The 13,427-nt window shown below is 37.1% G+C and overlaps 1 protein-coding gene and 1 non-coding gene across 2 annotated transcripts; both read right to left on the bottom strand.

Annotated features, from left to right (window-relative positions):
- Positions 1–2,352: 2,352 nt before the first annotated feature.
- On the bottom strand, positions 2,353–2,423 carry TRNAG-GCC (transfer RNA glycine (anticodon GCC)). Its single transcript has one exon. It is a non-coding gene; the product is annotated as a tRNA-Gly (tRNA).
- A 90-nt stretch (positions 2,424–2,513) lies between these two features.
- RNF220 (ring finger protein 220) lies at positions 2,514–13,366 on the bottom strand. The gene is made up of 8 exons (XM_073090890.1): positions 12,791–13,366; positions 10,731–10,937; positions 9,664–9,792; positions 8,136–8,207; positions 7,211–7,342; positions 6,409–6,474; positions 5,732–5,806; positions 2,514–4,763 (listed from the first exon to the last, which is right to left on the bottom strand). Exons 1-8 carry the CDS (start codon positions 13,148–13,150, stop codon positions 4,671–4,673), a joined length of 1,134 nt encoding a protein of 377 aa, XP_072946991.1. The 5' UTR covers positions 13,151–13,366; the 3' UTR covers positions 2,514–4,670.
- Between the last annotated feature and the right edge of the window lie 61 nt (positions 13,367–13,427).

The raw sequence follows: 13,427 nt of genomic DNA, 5'->3' as shown, positions 1-13,427 counted from the left end.
TTACTTTTATGCTAACAACTGTATGATTGATATTTTCACTATAGTCAAATACCCTATTGTAATAAATGTGCAATATTTGTACATTTATATATTTTTTTAAACCTTTCTTCGATTGTATATAATTATAGCAGTAAGATTATAAGATTCGCTAGATGACGCTCTCGATAATGTAGATATAGGATAAACAAAAAAATAAGCTATCTTTCAAAAATTTTATATAACTGACTGATTATATTTTATATGTAGACTACAGCGCCATCTGTCGATCCCTAATACTTTTACTAAAATGAAGATGTTAGAACCAGAGTAGCCTAACTACAAAAAACATGATTTACAATATGGAGAAAAGAAAAGTGAGCAACATTTTTAAATTATGAAAATACAGATAGATCAAATCATAACAATGCTGTTAGGCCACTCTTGTTAATAATAATAATAATAAACATTTATTGCCTTTGAAATACAAAAAATACACCTTACAGCTAACTTAAAATTAATACTGGGCAAAAGGAAGTGGCTCGGCTTTTGCTGACAAGGATTGTAATCCTGTTCAGCGCTGATTTTCAGTCATTGTTCAGATTTTCAGATTTGTTCTAGCAGCCTCATATATAAGTTGCTTAATTTCCAATAACACCATAAAAATAATGTATACAAATTAATATAATTGAATTGTCTATATAACAGGTTTTCATTAAATGTATATGAAAGTATACAGGGTGAATTCTTCAAATAGGCCTTCAGGGCCAAATCGGAAACTATAAGGATTAGTGAAAAATGCTGAAAGGAGTTACGAAGCCGATTTTAATAAAAACTTAAACTGCATCATTACTTTTTTTTAAATATCTTTTTCCCTAGCCAGGAATCGAACGAGGTCATTTTGAAAAAAATACACTCCTTGGATTTGGCCCTGAAGGCCCGTTTGAAAAATTCACCCTGTATATAAAAAAATAACAAAAAAAAACAAGTTTGGTATTAAACTTACGAGTTATGCCTGCCATTCACACTACGATGTACTACCTGTCTACCTGTGTAGGTATATCTGCGCAGGTAGACCGGAGTGTGTGGGAAAACCTGTGTAGTTTTGAACCTGAGCAAGGCGAAGCTCGCCACACCGTCTGTTGTACACGACGGTATGCGACCACACATACCGCCGTCCTTCCCGAGGTCGGTGCCGAGCGGTTCGAGCTCCCACTCTTGCCGCCCGCAACCCCGGAAGCCCCTTTTAGTGACATCTTACGACAGGCAGGGGATACCGTAGCCCTATTCTGGTCCCGGAACAATATGGACTAACTTACCTAGGATGAACAAGCAAGCATAAGTCAATAAGATGGTATTAAAAAGTAAGTATTCACATTTTGAACCATATTCCTGATTGCAATGTAGGGCTCTGCACTGTGTATATGGTCCGTACCATGTTGAAAATAATTCGCTACCTTCAGGAGTCCGAAATACTTCCACCACCACCTTCATATACCTTCAGACACTATGTTAAATAAAATATTGTAAATATGTCATAATATAATCTTAGTTTTAAGTTTAGAAAAAATCTGTAAAACATATTTTGTAAAAAATGTTTTGTATTTGTAGCAAATAAAATATTTTCTGTAATTAACCACTATTGTTTTTCTGTATATTTTTAATTTACACATACAACACATTGCCCCAAAAAGTAGGCAGAGATTGACCGATTGGGCATCATAATGTTTCGTACGTCCTTTATTAAATAATTACCGACATGCTTTTGCCGAGAAAGTTCAAATAGGATTTATTTTGACCTAGGTTTTTTTTTCGCCGTCCTATTCAAAGAGTACAGAAGTTTACTGATGTTCCGGATATCCGAGGAAAAATAAAGATCCCGATCCGCATCCATTACTTTTCTCGCGGATCTTCCACCTTATTAATTTTCAATTGATAGGATTAAAAGCTTTATATAGGCGCAGTATAAGGATCTATAGATATTTGTACTGTGATATAGGTGTTTAGACTTCGAATCCGAAATTGGGTTAGAGAATACTGAAAAAAGTTACAGAGACCGATTTTAAATGTTAAAACTTTTAGATTTTTTTTAAATTGATTTCCCTAGCCGGGTTCGAACGAGTTCATTCTAAAAAAAAACTATTAAAGCCTAAACGATCAATAATATTGCACAATTCGCAATATTGCACAATATAATTGACCGTTTAGGCGACCTCTTACAGGTGTGTATAAAATTATAAATACATTTATTTTTTCCATTAGAATATTTTCTTGCACAATTTTATACAAAAAATACCTTGTCTTTTTAAATTTCAATATTATTTTCATTAAAATAATAAAAATAAGAAAAGAAAGACAAACCACCCGGCGGGCAAGTGCATCGGCCGGGAATCGAACCCGGGCCGCCCGCGTGGCAGGCGAGCATTCTACCACTGAACCACCGATGCTTATAACGTGACGACGAATTTTACAATCATATTAAAACTAACAACATTATATTCAATAAACTTGTTTACTATAATTTCAAAATTAAAACGTCATGGAAAAAATAATTTTATTTACAACAATGGTACATAACCGTACATATTATAATATTATTGTACACTTCCCAAGGCATCCACAAACATACAGCAGTCTATACTCTTATATACTTAATTAAACATTTTATACTTGTGATCATAGATTAGTAAAGATACTTCGCCACCTTGAAATTGAATGAAGCCACAAATGACCTGTTTTAGTAAGTTCCTTTTTTGAATTCTTGACAAATAAAAACATTATTAGAGAAAATTTACGAATAAATAACTAAAACTGCGTAATTTACGTATTAAATAAATAATTATTTCAAATATTTTAGGGACATTTTAGCACGGAGACGTGGCAAAACTTTTTTACGCAACTATTTTAATTCTCAAAATTGGGTACATTTTCTTGTTAGGAGCGAGTAATTTTTACTAATCTATGCTTGTGATGAGCAAATCAACGATCGATACCTTAATTCGCAAATCAGCAACTCCACTTTTTGTCAAAAAATGTTTTTATTTATTTTCATAATAAATGGCGTCGAACGAAATCAAAATAAATAAAAAAACATTTTGACAAAAATGCTGATTTGCGAAGTAAGGTCTCGATATGACTTTTACGCCCGCGCCAAACAAACAAATATTTGAACAAATACTTTGCTCACACATTTGAACACTTATTTGTTTAAATTTCTTAACCTGTCACTCATGTCATGGTCTCCTAGCAACTGGTCTTTGCGCATGTGTAGCTCCGCACATATTTGAAGTTAGAACGCTTTGACGTGCGTTCGAAAAACCGACACCAAATGGCAAAGTGCAAATATTTGAAACAAGCTTTGAACAAATACCCAAATACACGTGATTCACTGTGTTCAAACATGTGTTCAAATATTTGTGCTATGTTTGGCGCGGGCGTTAGACTAAACTTCTTATACCCATATTTTTAATATAGTTACAAACGAGCATACAGTCCATCTGATGGTAAGTCACTGATGGACATCTGTAATCGACCCCAGATAGGATTAGATTCCTACCTGAGGTCAGCCACAGACGCGCCGCTACCCCTGAGGACCAAGTTATAACGCCTGTAAGTATGCCTTCCTTACCAACCTTTAAATGGACATCTGTAATCAACCCCAGATAGGATTAGAATCCTCTTTGAGGTTGAACACAGTGATGCTACCCATGAGGAAAAGTTGGAACGCCTAGGATAACTAATTCTCCCTTACCACACTTCAAACCAGAACACAGCAGCGCTACACTGCTGTTATAACAGACAGGTGTGGTGGTGGTGCCAAGACGAAACCATGAATAACATTCCATCACAAGTCTTTAAGTTGCTATATATTATATATACAATGTTAAAACAATAAAAATCATTCTTTATAAGGGCTACATGAAATCTCTTCACTTATAAATATAATAATCACTTATAAAATGACAACCGCGTTATACTGTTCCGAGTTCGATCCTCGGCCAGACAGACATCTGAGTGGTGTATTTGTACATCTGGTCTGGGTGTTGTGTTGTCTTTGTGTGTCAATGGCACCCACAAACAGGGAATCCTAGTGGGGCTGTGAGTGTAGAAAGTGACATATATTTCCAAAAAAACACTGAATACATCGTCTCTTTACAATAACAACGACGTACCTTCATTTATATGTACAGACATTGTACGTATCAGACAAGTCCCGTGGTGAAACAGACACATACCATCCCATACAATGTGTATGGATGTATATTTATATCTTCCGTAACGCGACCTCAGACGCGCCGTGCATGGCTAAATATTGCATAGAAAAATGTCTGTTTGACACGACACGTGTCTGACACGCTCAGTGTCTGTACGTACTGTTCTGCCTCGCGAAATATTCTATAGAAAAATGATTTTATCTGATATGACCCGTGTCTGATACGCTTAGTGTCTGTATGGGCCGTGCCTGTTAGTATTGCGTAGAAAAATGGTCTTGTATAACACGACACGTGTCTGATACGCTCAGTGTCTGTACATATAAACGAGGATAAAGACGCAATATATCATCTAATACTTATTATTATTAATCCTGTATATATTACAAAAACAACAATACACAGTGAAGTATATTAGTCTCCGCGTGGGATAACCATGCCCAGCAGTGGGAAAACAGCAGCCTAAGTGTGGGCAAATTGTTCTTATATGTAGATCCTTCGCAGGTGCTCAGCAGTTGTTATTGTGTTACACTGTGGGCATATCTTCTTAGCTCGTAGCGATTGGAGCCAACATACCTGAAAAAAACAATAAAAAAAATAAAAAAAAATGTACAAAAAAAATTATTAGTTTCATCTTTAAAAGTTGGATTAGCTTATTCTTTTAACCTGTACATATAACTAGAAACAGTGGAAGCGGTGGTGGACTAAGTTTGATGGAGGCCTGAAGCGGAAAGATGAATAAATAAATAGTAACGCTTTAATGCTTTCTACCCTAGGATTCCCTGAGTCGTGGGTGCCATGGACACACACAGAGACAAATACACAAACACCCAGACCCAGAAACAGAAATCTAAATTCATCATTCAGATTTCTGTCTGGATCGAACCCGGGACCCTCTGCGCGTCAGACCGGTATGGTGACCGCTCCGCCACGCGGGTCGTCAAAGGCCCCCAGTTTACAAAGTTTATTTAATTTTAGAAACTTTTACTAATGTCTTGTAGAAATTGGATGGTCGGAAGGAGTAGCAACTGTTTTGCAAGGGACCGGAGAATCCCCTTAGTCCGATAATAAGTAAGAGTTCCTAATATTATGTATCACTAGCTGACCCGGCAAACATTGTGTTGCCATATAAATAAAAAAATGTTAAAGGTGAACAACCCTTATCACTTAGGGGTATGAAAAATAGATAGTAGCCGATTCTCAGACCTACTGAATATGCATATAAAATTTGGTGAAAATCGGTAAAGTCGTTTTGGAGGAGTACGGTAACTAACATTGTGACTTTTATATATAAGATCATCATCATCATCATCATCACCCATCACTGTCCCACAGCTGGGCACGGGTCTCCTCTCAGAATGAGAAGGATTAGGCCATAGTTCACCACGTTGGACAAATATATTGGCAGACCTCACATATCATTCAAACATTTTTTAAGATCTCAGGTGAGTTTCCTCGCTTTGAGGAGACCCGTGCCCAGCAGTAGACAGTAATGGGTTGTCGATCAAATATGTCATGAATTATACATAATTGAATGTACTTACCTCGCAATATACATGCCAGCATTGTATGGATACAGCTGGTGATGTGTACGCTCCTAGGCAGATGAGACATTTCGCCTGAAATAGAAAAAACAATTTACATGAAGTGAAAATATTATTAAAAACACAAGGGTACATAATATATACATTGCACATATATTTACACATGATATATGTATCATGTAATACCCTACCTTGCCCCACAGGTTGTCTGGGAGAAACGCTCATTAGCGATAAGACCACCTTTAGTATACTGTCTCTTATATTATTTTATATGTTCCTAGTATAGTGATGTGTAAATAAAGAGTATTTGTTGTTGTAGTTGTAAAATAAGAAAATATTACATAATGATTGGCACATATCTTATGGTATCATATTATATGAGATTGGTGCCCACGCATTGTAAAAGTATTATTTCAAAAATTAAATAAAAAAAAATAAAAGGTTTATTTAAAGTAACACTAACTTTTACGCTCAGCCTTTCTCGCGACCCTAAATTTTTATCTATCCCTCGGGAACAGTACTTTTTTCGGGATAAAAGCTACCCTATATCCTTTTCTGGACCCTGACAACGTGTGTACATTTCATGACAATCAGTTATATAGTTAAGGCGTGAAAGTGTAACAAACAAACTTACATTCACATTTATAATATTATTATAGTTAGGATTATTTCCGTACCTCTGCTGAAGAATTTTGCTTCGTTTCCAATTCTTTGATCTTCGCCTTCAGCGCCTGTATTCTTGTCTGAAAATATAAATTATTATTTACATTAGAACATTAATAAAATGTAGAAACATTTTAAGGTGGTAGAACGCTCTGTGGTTCGACTCCGGCAGCACCGTCACACCTATTTCTGTTATGACAGCAGTGTTAAGCTGCTGTGTTCTGGTTTGAAGTATGGTAAGGGAGACATACTTTTCTGAGGCGTTCCAGCTTAGTCCTTAGAAGTAGCATCTGTGGTCAACATTATGCAGGATAATCTTATCTATATCATCTATATAGCAGGATATCAGGGCGGCAGTTGCGACATATGGTCTACATGCTCATTTGCCATTCCCAAATTATAAAAATAAAACAACTTCGCAACAATCCGCTACAAATATGTATGATATCGCTAAGAAGTAAGTTAGCGATTAACCGTCGTAGAGTCAACTTACCCTGATGATGCTCCGTTTTGGAGCGAGACACGTGTTGGTGGTGGTATGTATGGTGGTGTATATTTTTAATTTTTGCATCTGCATGCATCCTTTGAGGGAGGGAGGGTGGTACATACTGCATGTTTAAAATATATACCATCATACATATCATCATATATTTGTATGGGATTGTTGCGAAGTAGTTTTAATCTTAACTTAATAGCAAAGTAACGCCTGATACAATTAACTAAAAATAAAACAGTGAAAACCTTATTCAGACTGACAAAGTAACATAGCAAATAAATAAAAAGCTTCTAAAGGTATTATTTTATTATTAATCTCACCTCAGCGCTAGCTTCAATCAACCCATTGCTAGAGAGATCCTTCTTGGGTGCTTCATTAGGTATCTCTTGATTATCAGCAGAGTCTTGACTTCCGTTCGACTGCTGGTCTGTTTCTAACGATGGTATTTCTGCCTGAAATCAAATATAAACACTTTCAAAATTTTAATGAAATACTAATTAGGTTGTCGAGTCTAGTCTAGTGGCATAGATTAGTAAAGATACTTCGCCGCCTTGAAATTGAATGAAGCCACAAACGGCTTATTAGTAAGTTCTTATTTTGAATTCTTGACAAATAAAAACATTTTTGGAGAAAATTTACGAATAAATAACTAATACTGCGTAATTTACATAATAAATAAATAAATATTTCAAATATTTTAGGGTCATTTTAGCACGGAGACGTGGCAAAACTTTTTTTACGCAAATATTTCAATTCTCAAAACTGGGTACATTTTCTTGTTAGGAGTGAGTAATCTTTACTAATCTATGTCTAGTGGTTAAGGTACTCGACCTCATGATCGATGGGTCCGAGGTTGGAATCCCTGGCACCCCTGATTTGTCAAAGTTATGTGCGTATTAGAAATTAATTATCGTGAGGAAACCTGCATACATGAGAAATCTTAAAAAAATCAATGGTATGTAAAGTCTACCTATACACACTTGGCCAGCGCGGTGGACTATGACCTAATCCTTCTCATAACTGTAATAGATTGAGAACAAGTGAAATACATTGTAATAATAATAAAATTATTCTGATAAACCACCTTTAGCCCAAAAAAAGTTCTCCAAGGTATGTGAAGTCTACCAATACGCACTTGTCCAGCGCGGTGGACTATGGCCTAATCCTTCTCATTCTGAGAGGAGACCCGTGCCCAGCAGTGGACAATAATGGGTTGGGTTATTTAATATAATAATATCAACTTACATCAGGTGCTATCCTGGAGGGGGAGTATTGTGGCGGTCCGTATAACTCTGTGTCTTCATCGCCATCCACCACCTGAAACAAATATTGTATAGAAGTTTAAATTAAATAATATTTTATAAACTACTGTCTATAGTTAGTCAACTAAAGTTAATCAATCTCACTTTAATTGCCTGTACTCTAGTCGTATATGCTTAACTATACATCAGCCAAATTGGAAGAGGAATGTTTACCAACAAGCTTAGCAACCGATAAGGGACATATAACAAAAACCTTTTTTCGTCGGTGCAATTTATTTACAAATATTATTGTAAAATTTAAATTGTTTTCTATCAATATTGCTTGTTCTATTCGGCACATTCTGTCTGCTTTGAATTCAGTATTGTGAATAATTCATACTCCTTGTACTTATAATGAATTGTGAAATTCTATTTTGATGATATAAATGAATATCTCTCATTACAACGAACTGTGAATTGGTACTCGGATTGGAACGGTAAATATGATACTCATATCCAACCAACAAACCACTCTGCTGCGTTGTGGATTGGTGAAAAGTATAATAAATAAATTGAAATTGTATTTAAAACACCAAATCAAAATGAGACCAAATGTTCTTACAACCTGGCATTCCTATGACATGGCCTATTTATAGGGTTATCACTAATTAACTTATCTGGATATTTTATTTTTCTTTGTCTAAACACAATAATATTAAAGTTGTGAAAGTACATTGCATGTAATGAGATATAGAAATAATGGATATAATTTAATTGTGAGGTTATCTGTAGAATTAAACATGAAAACAAGGAAATTAGTATTTTTTAAAGTGCCAGATTTTTGATGACCCTAAAATCGGTTTGTTTACTTGAATTCTCTTCGCATCGTGGCGGAGGTTATAGTGACTAGTTGTTTATACTTTAGTGGCCTAAACTGTAAAGTTCTAGTCTTGTCAACTATACTTTAGTCCTTTTAGTTAGTCATAATACTCACTACAGTCTCATGGAGTGTGGTAACGCACACTAGTTTTATAATATACGAGTAGCAGACGAGCATACAGTCCACCTGATGGTAAGTGGCTACTGCCGCCCATGGACATCTGTGATCAACCCCAGATAGCATTAGATATTCCCACCTGAGGTCGGCCACAGATGCGCAGCTACCCCTGAGGACTAAGCTGGAACGCCTCGGAAAAGTCTGTCTCCCTTACCACACTTCAAACCAGAACACAGCAGTGCCTAACACTGCTGTTATTAAGTAGAAATAGGTGTGGCGGTGGTGCCGCCGGAGTCGAACCACAAAGGGTTCTACCACCTTCAAAGTTTTGTAGTTGATTGTAGTTTAATAAATGTAGTCTTTTGAATTTAGTGATGATACCCAAAGGACCTTGTAACCCTGTTTTGGCTTAATTACAACCCACTGTATACGTTTCATGTATCAAAACTGAAAATATTTTATTCAAAGTTCCTTTTCATAATTTTTTTTGAACAAGATTAATCTACCACTGTCGGATTGCTTAATAAATACTCACCAGGGCCTGATCGGTGGACGGTCTCCTAGTGGTCTGTGACCGTGTGGGTGGCAGCAAGGCTCTCGCTCTCACCCGCCACTCTCCACACCAGGAGTACTCCGCACCAAAACCCGTTGAGGGTTCATCATTCTGAGGGATTGAATTATGATTTATTTATTTATTTCCATTTAAATCAGACAGTCCATATTTTACTAGTATGTTTATATATTTTTTATTAGTATTTATTAACTTCACAATCTATGTTAGTACTATCATAAATTAAAGATATAATAATTAAGATAAATATAAATATACCTATATAACTCAAAGGTGACTGACTGAAATAGTGATCTATCAACGCACAGCCCAAACCACTGGACAGATCGGGCTGAAATTTGGCATGCAGGTAGATGTTATGACGTAGGCATCCACTAAGAAAGGATTTTGATCAATTCTACCCCCAAGGGGATAAAATAGGGGATGATAATATTACTTCGTAACGCGAGCGAAACTGCGGGCAAAAGCTCGTTAAGTATAAAATAAATCATTTTTTGAGCACTATTCCCACAGAATTCTGTAACATATCCGGAGGCACCAATACCGGACTATTAATATTAAGATAATGAATTAATTTTTAGTATTATGATAACAGTGGCGGACTACACTGGGGTAAAAAGTTCGCCTGTGATTCGGTGACCATTTTTTTCCCTAACTGATACACATTTCATAGATTGTTTGGTTCTGACGAGCTTTTTTTAGCAACTGTGTTTGGAGGCCCCCAGGATCGGAGGCCCGGAGCGGACCGCCCCTACAATGGTCAATTAGGTCGGCCCTACACTGCAAATGGAGGGATACCCTACATCCCAAGTGGCAAAATCGGCCTACACCCGTAGGCGAGGAGTAACATCAGCCTACACGCCTCCAACTGACAATTTCTGGTTGAACCACAACTACAGGTTACAACTACCTACAACTACAACTACCTCGGATGCGAAATTCAGCTCACGTTTCAAGTAGTATATTTGGACTATATCTCAAATAAGCAATTGGGTTATAAGAAACATAAAAATATATCAAAAACAACATACCTCCACATCAATACTCTCATCATCCGAACTCGTATCGGGCACATCTTCATCCATCGCCGCACCGGTCCGCTTGAGGCACCTCAACGCGTGCCTCTGTATCTTCGAGACTGGCACCTTGGTGTTGCATACTGGACATTCTCCGGTCTGTGCGAGAGGGGGGCTCCGACGACGGGCTCGGAGGCGACGGATGCGGTTCTCGTGGACTCTCTGTAATGGTGGATTTTGGATTTTTATTAATTAGATTTAGCCTTTTGAGTTAGTGACATGACACAGTGTAGTGTTAGTGAAATAGTGATAAGTGAACATTATAGAAAACAAGAACAACGTGTCTACTCCTTTATGTGATAAGACAAAGAAGTGCAGTGTCAGAGGACGCCACCTTCATTATATGATTATTTAGCAGTTTAAGTTACTTATTACCATCAACCCATTGTACCACTGCTGGGCACGGGTCTGCTCTCACAATGAGAAGGATTAGGCCAAAGTCCACAGTGCTGGCCAAGTGCATATTGGTAGACTTCACATATCTTTCAAAACTTTTTTTTAAAGATTTCACCTATGCAGGTTTCCTCACAATGTTTTCCTTAACAGTTTAAGCAAGTGATAATTAATTTCTAAAAAACTAATTACTTAGTCTTCAATTAGGCTAGATTGTAATTAATATAAAGTACCTTATTCACTTGGTACTTTATATAAACAAAAAAATAATAATTTGATTTGTCTATCAAGTTATCTTTTATCTGAATGTTAGGTTTAGTTGTAATAAATATCGGAAATAAATGTTATGAAAGTGCGTTTATGTTATAATCTTATATATAAAATTCTCGTGTCACAATGTTAGTTACCGTACTCCTCCGAAACGGCTTTACCGATTTTCACCAACTTTATATGCATATTCAGTAGGTCTGAGAATCGGCTACTATCTATTTTACATACCCCTAAGTGATAAGGGTTGTTCACCCTTAACCTTTTTTTATTTATATAGCAACACAATGTTTGTCAGGTCAGCACTAGCTGACTATACTAATAAAATATAATGTAAGTGGCAAACGAACATGCAGTCCACCTGATCTAGTGGCTACTGCAGCTCATAGACATAAGCAACCCCAGATATGATAAGAGTTCTACTTGAAGTTGAACGCAGATGTGGTACTATCCCTGAGGGCTAAGCTGGAAACCCTCTGAAAAGTATGTCTCTCTTACCACACCCTTCAAACCGGAACACAGCAGCGCCTAACACTGCTGTTATTAGGCGTGGCCGTAGTGCTGCTGGAGATGTACCACAAGGGTTCGACCACTTCCTACGTCCAGTAGGGGACTTTCAAAGGCAGATAGATACAAGGATAGAAGACTCATGTAGAAAACAAACCAATCCAAGTGATAGTAATTGACTAGTACTTGAATTGCTGTGTGTGACCAACTCAAACCAAAATTAACAATGGAGCCACCACCTGATGGTAAGGTTACTGGCGTATGGACATCTGTAACCTACTCCGTATAGATCAGGTTCTACCTGAAGCCGATCACAGATGCTTTGCCACTCCTGAGGACTGAGAAAACTTTTTTTTTTAATAATATAGGAGTAGCGGACGAGCATGCAGTCCACCTGATGGTAAGTGGCTACTGCCGTCCATGGACATCTGTAATCAACCCCAGATAGGATTAGATATTCCTACCTGAGGTCAGCCACAGATGCGCCGCTACCCCTGAGGACTAAGCTGGAACGCCTCAGAAGTTTGTCTCCCTTACCACACCCTTCAAACCGGAACACAGCAGCGCCTAACACTGCTGTTATTAGGCAGAAATAGGTGTGGCGGTGGTGCCACCGGAGTCGAACCACAAAAGGTTCTACCACCTTCAAATAACTTATAAGTAAGTTAGCCAACATCCACGACTTTTTATTGAAACACAGATCAATCTAGCATTCTATCACCTTCCAAAAGTTCCTCAACCCTTCAAACTCTGAAAGAATGACCTAATGTGAACTCGACAGTCTTTCTAATAAGCTATCACTGAAACTTCTAATGACTATAGTAACTACATAGAAAATAACAAACTACCTCGTAAATATCACTGCCGGTAAATCCAGATAGATCGAAATCTTCATCAGGATCTGTGCTAGTTCCCGGCACAGCCAAGTTTGGAGTACTAGGGCTATGGCTGGTGGAACTAAGCTTCCGTTTCGACGCACCACTTGACAACTTTTGCAACCGTTCAACTTCCAAAGCTAAATGAGACTCAAGCTCCCCATGTCGAATAGTGCAGCTACATACTGGACAATTCGGCAACTCACTCACTTTCTTACGATTACGTACACAGTTCAGAATAACACTATCGTCGTATTGGAAGCTACCGTTCACAGAGTTCACACCATTAACATTCAATTCATCCATTTTAAACAACACAGGGGCAGGTAACATTCTAAAAATCTATTCACATCACTGTTTTCGCACAACCAAAAAGAATTTTAACCGCCCAAAATCGTAAATGGAACTCTCATCTACGTTACGGAACTCATCTTGTTGTCATTATTGCTTGTAATTACATAAATTACAACAATTAATCACTCCCGAACGCTTAACAACAAACAATAATAATATTTTTTTATCTGTTCATTTTTAACTGCTAATGTCATTTTGAATCTGATTGATGTTTGTTTATCTGTGTTGCTAGAATGTGATAAATAAACAAACAAGT

Source organism: Epargyreus clarus, unplaced genomic scaffold (genome assembly GCF_041222505.1).
Source record: "Epargyreus clarus isolate Ecla_fem2 unplaced genomic scaffold, WU_Ecla_fem_2.2 ptg000033l, whole genome shotgun sequence".
Taxonomy (NCBI): Eukaryota; Metazoa; Arthropoda; class Insecta; order Lepidoptera; family Hesperiidae; genus Epargyreus; species Epargyreus clarus.
This window is presented reverse-complemented; position numbering and strand designations above follow the sequence as displayed.

Coding starts and splice junctions, on each gene's coding strand:
- RNF220 (XM_073090890.1), bottom strand. CDS start 13,150: ATGTTACCTGCCCCTGTGTTGTTTAAAATGGATGAATTGAATGTTAAT. Junction 7,343..8,135: donor CCTCCAGGATAGCACCTGAT/GTAAGTTGATAT, acceptor ATTTGATTTCAG/GCAGAAATACCATCGTTAGA. Junction 6,475..7,210: donor TGATTGAAGCTAGCGCTGAG/GTGAGATTAATA, acceptor TTATATTTTCAG/ACAAGAATACAGGCGCTGAA.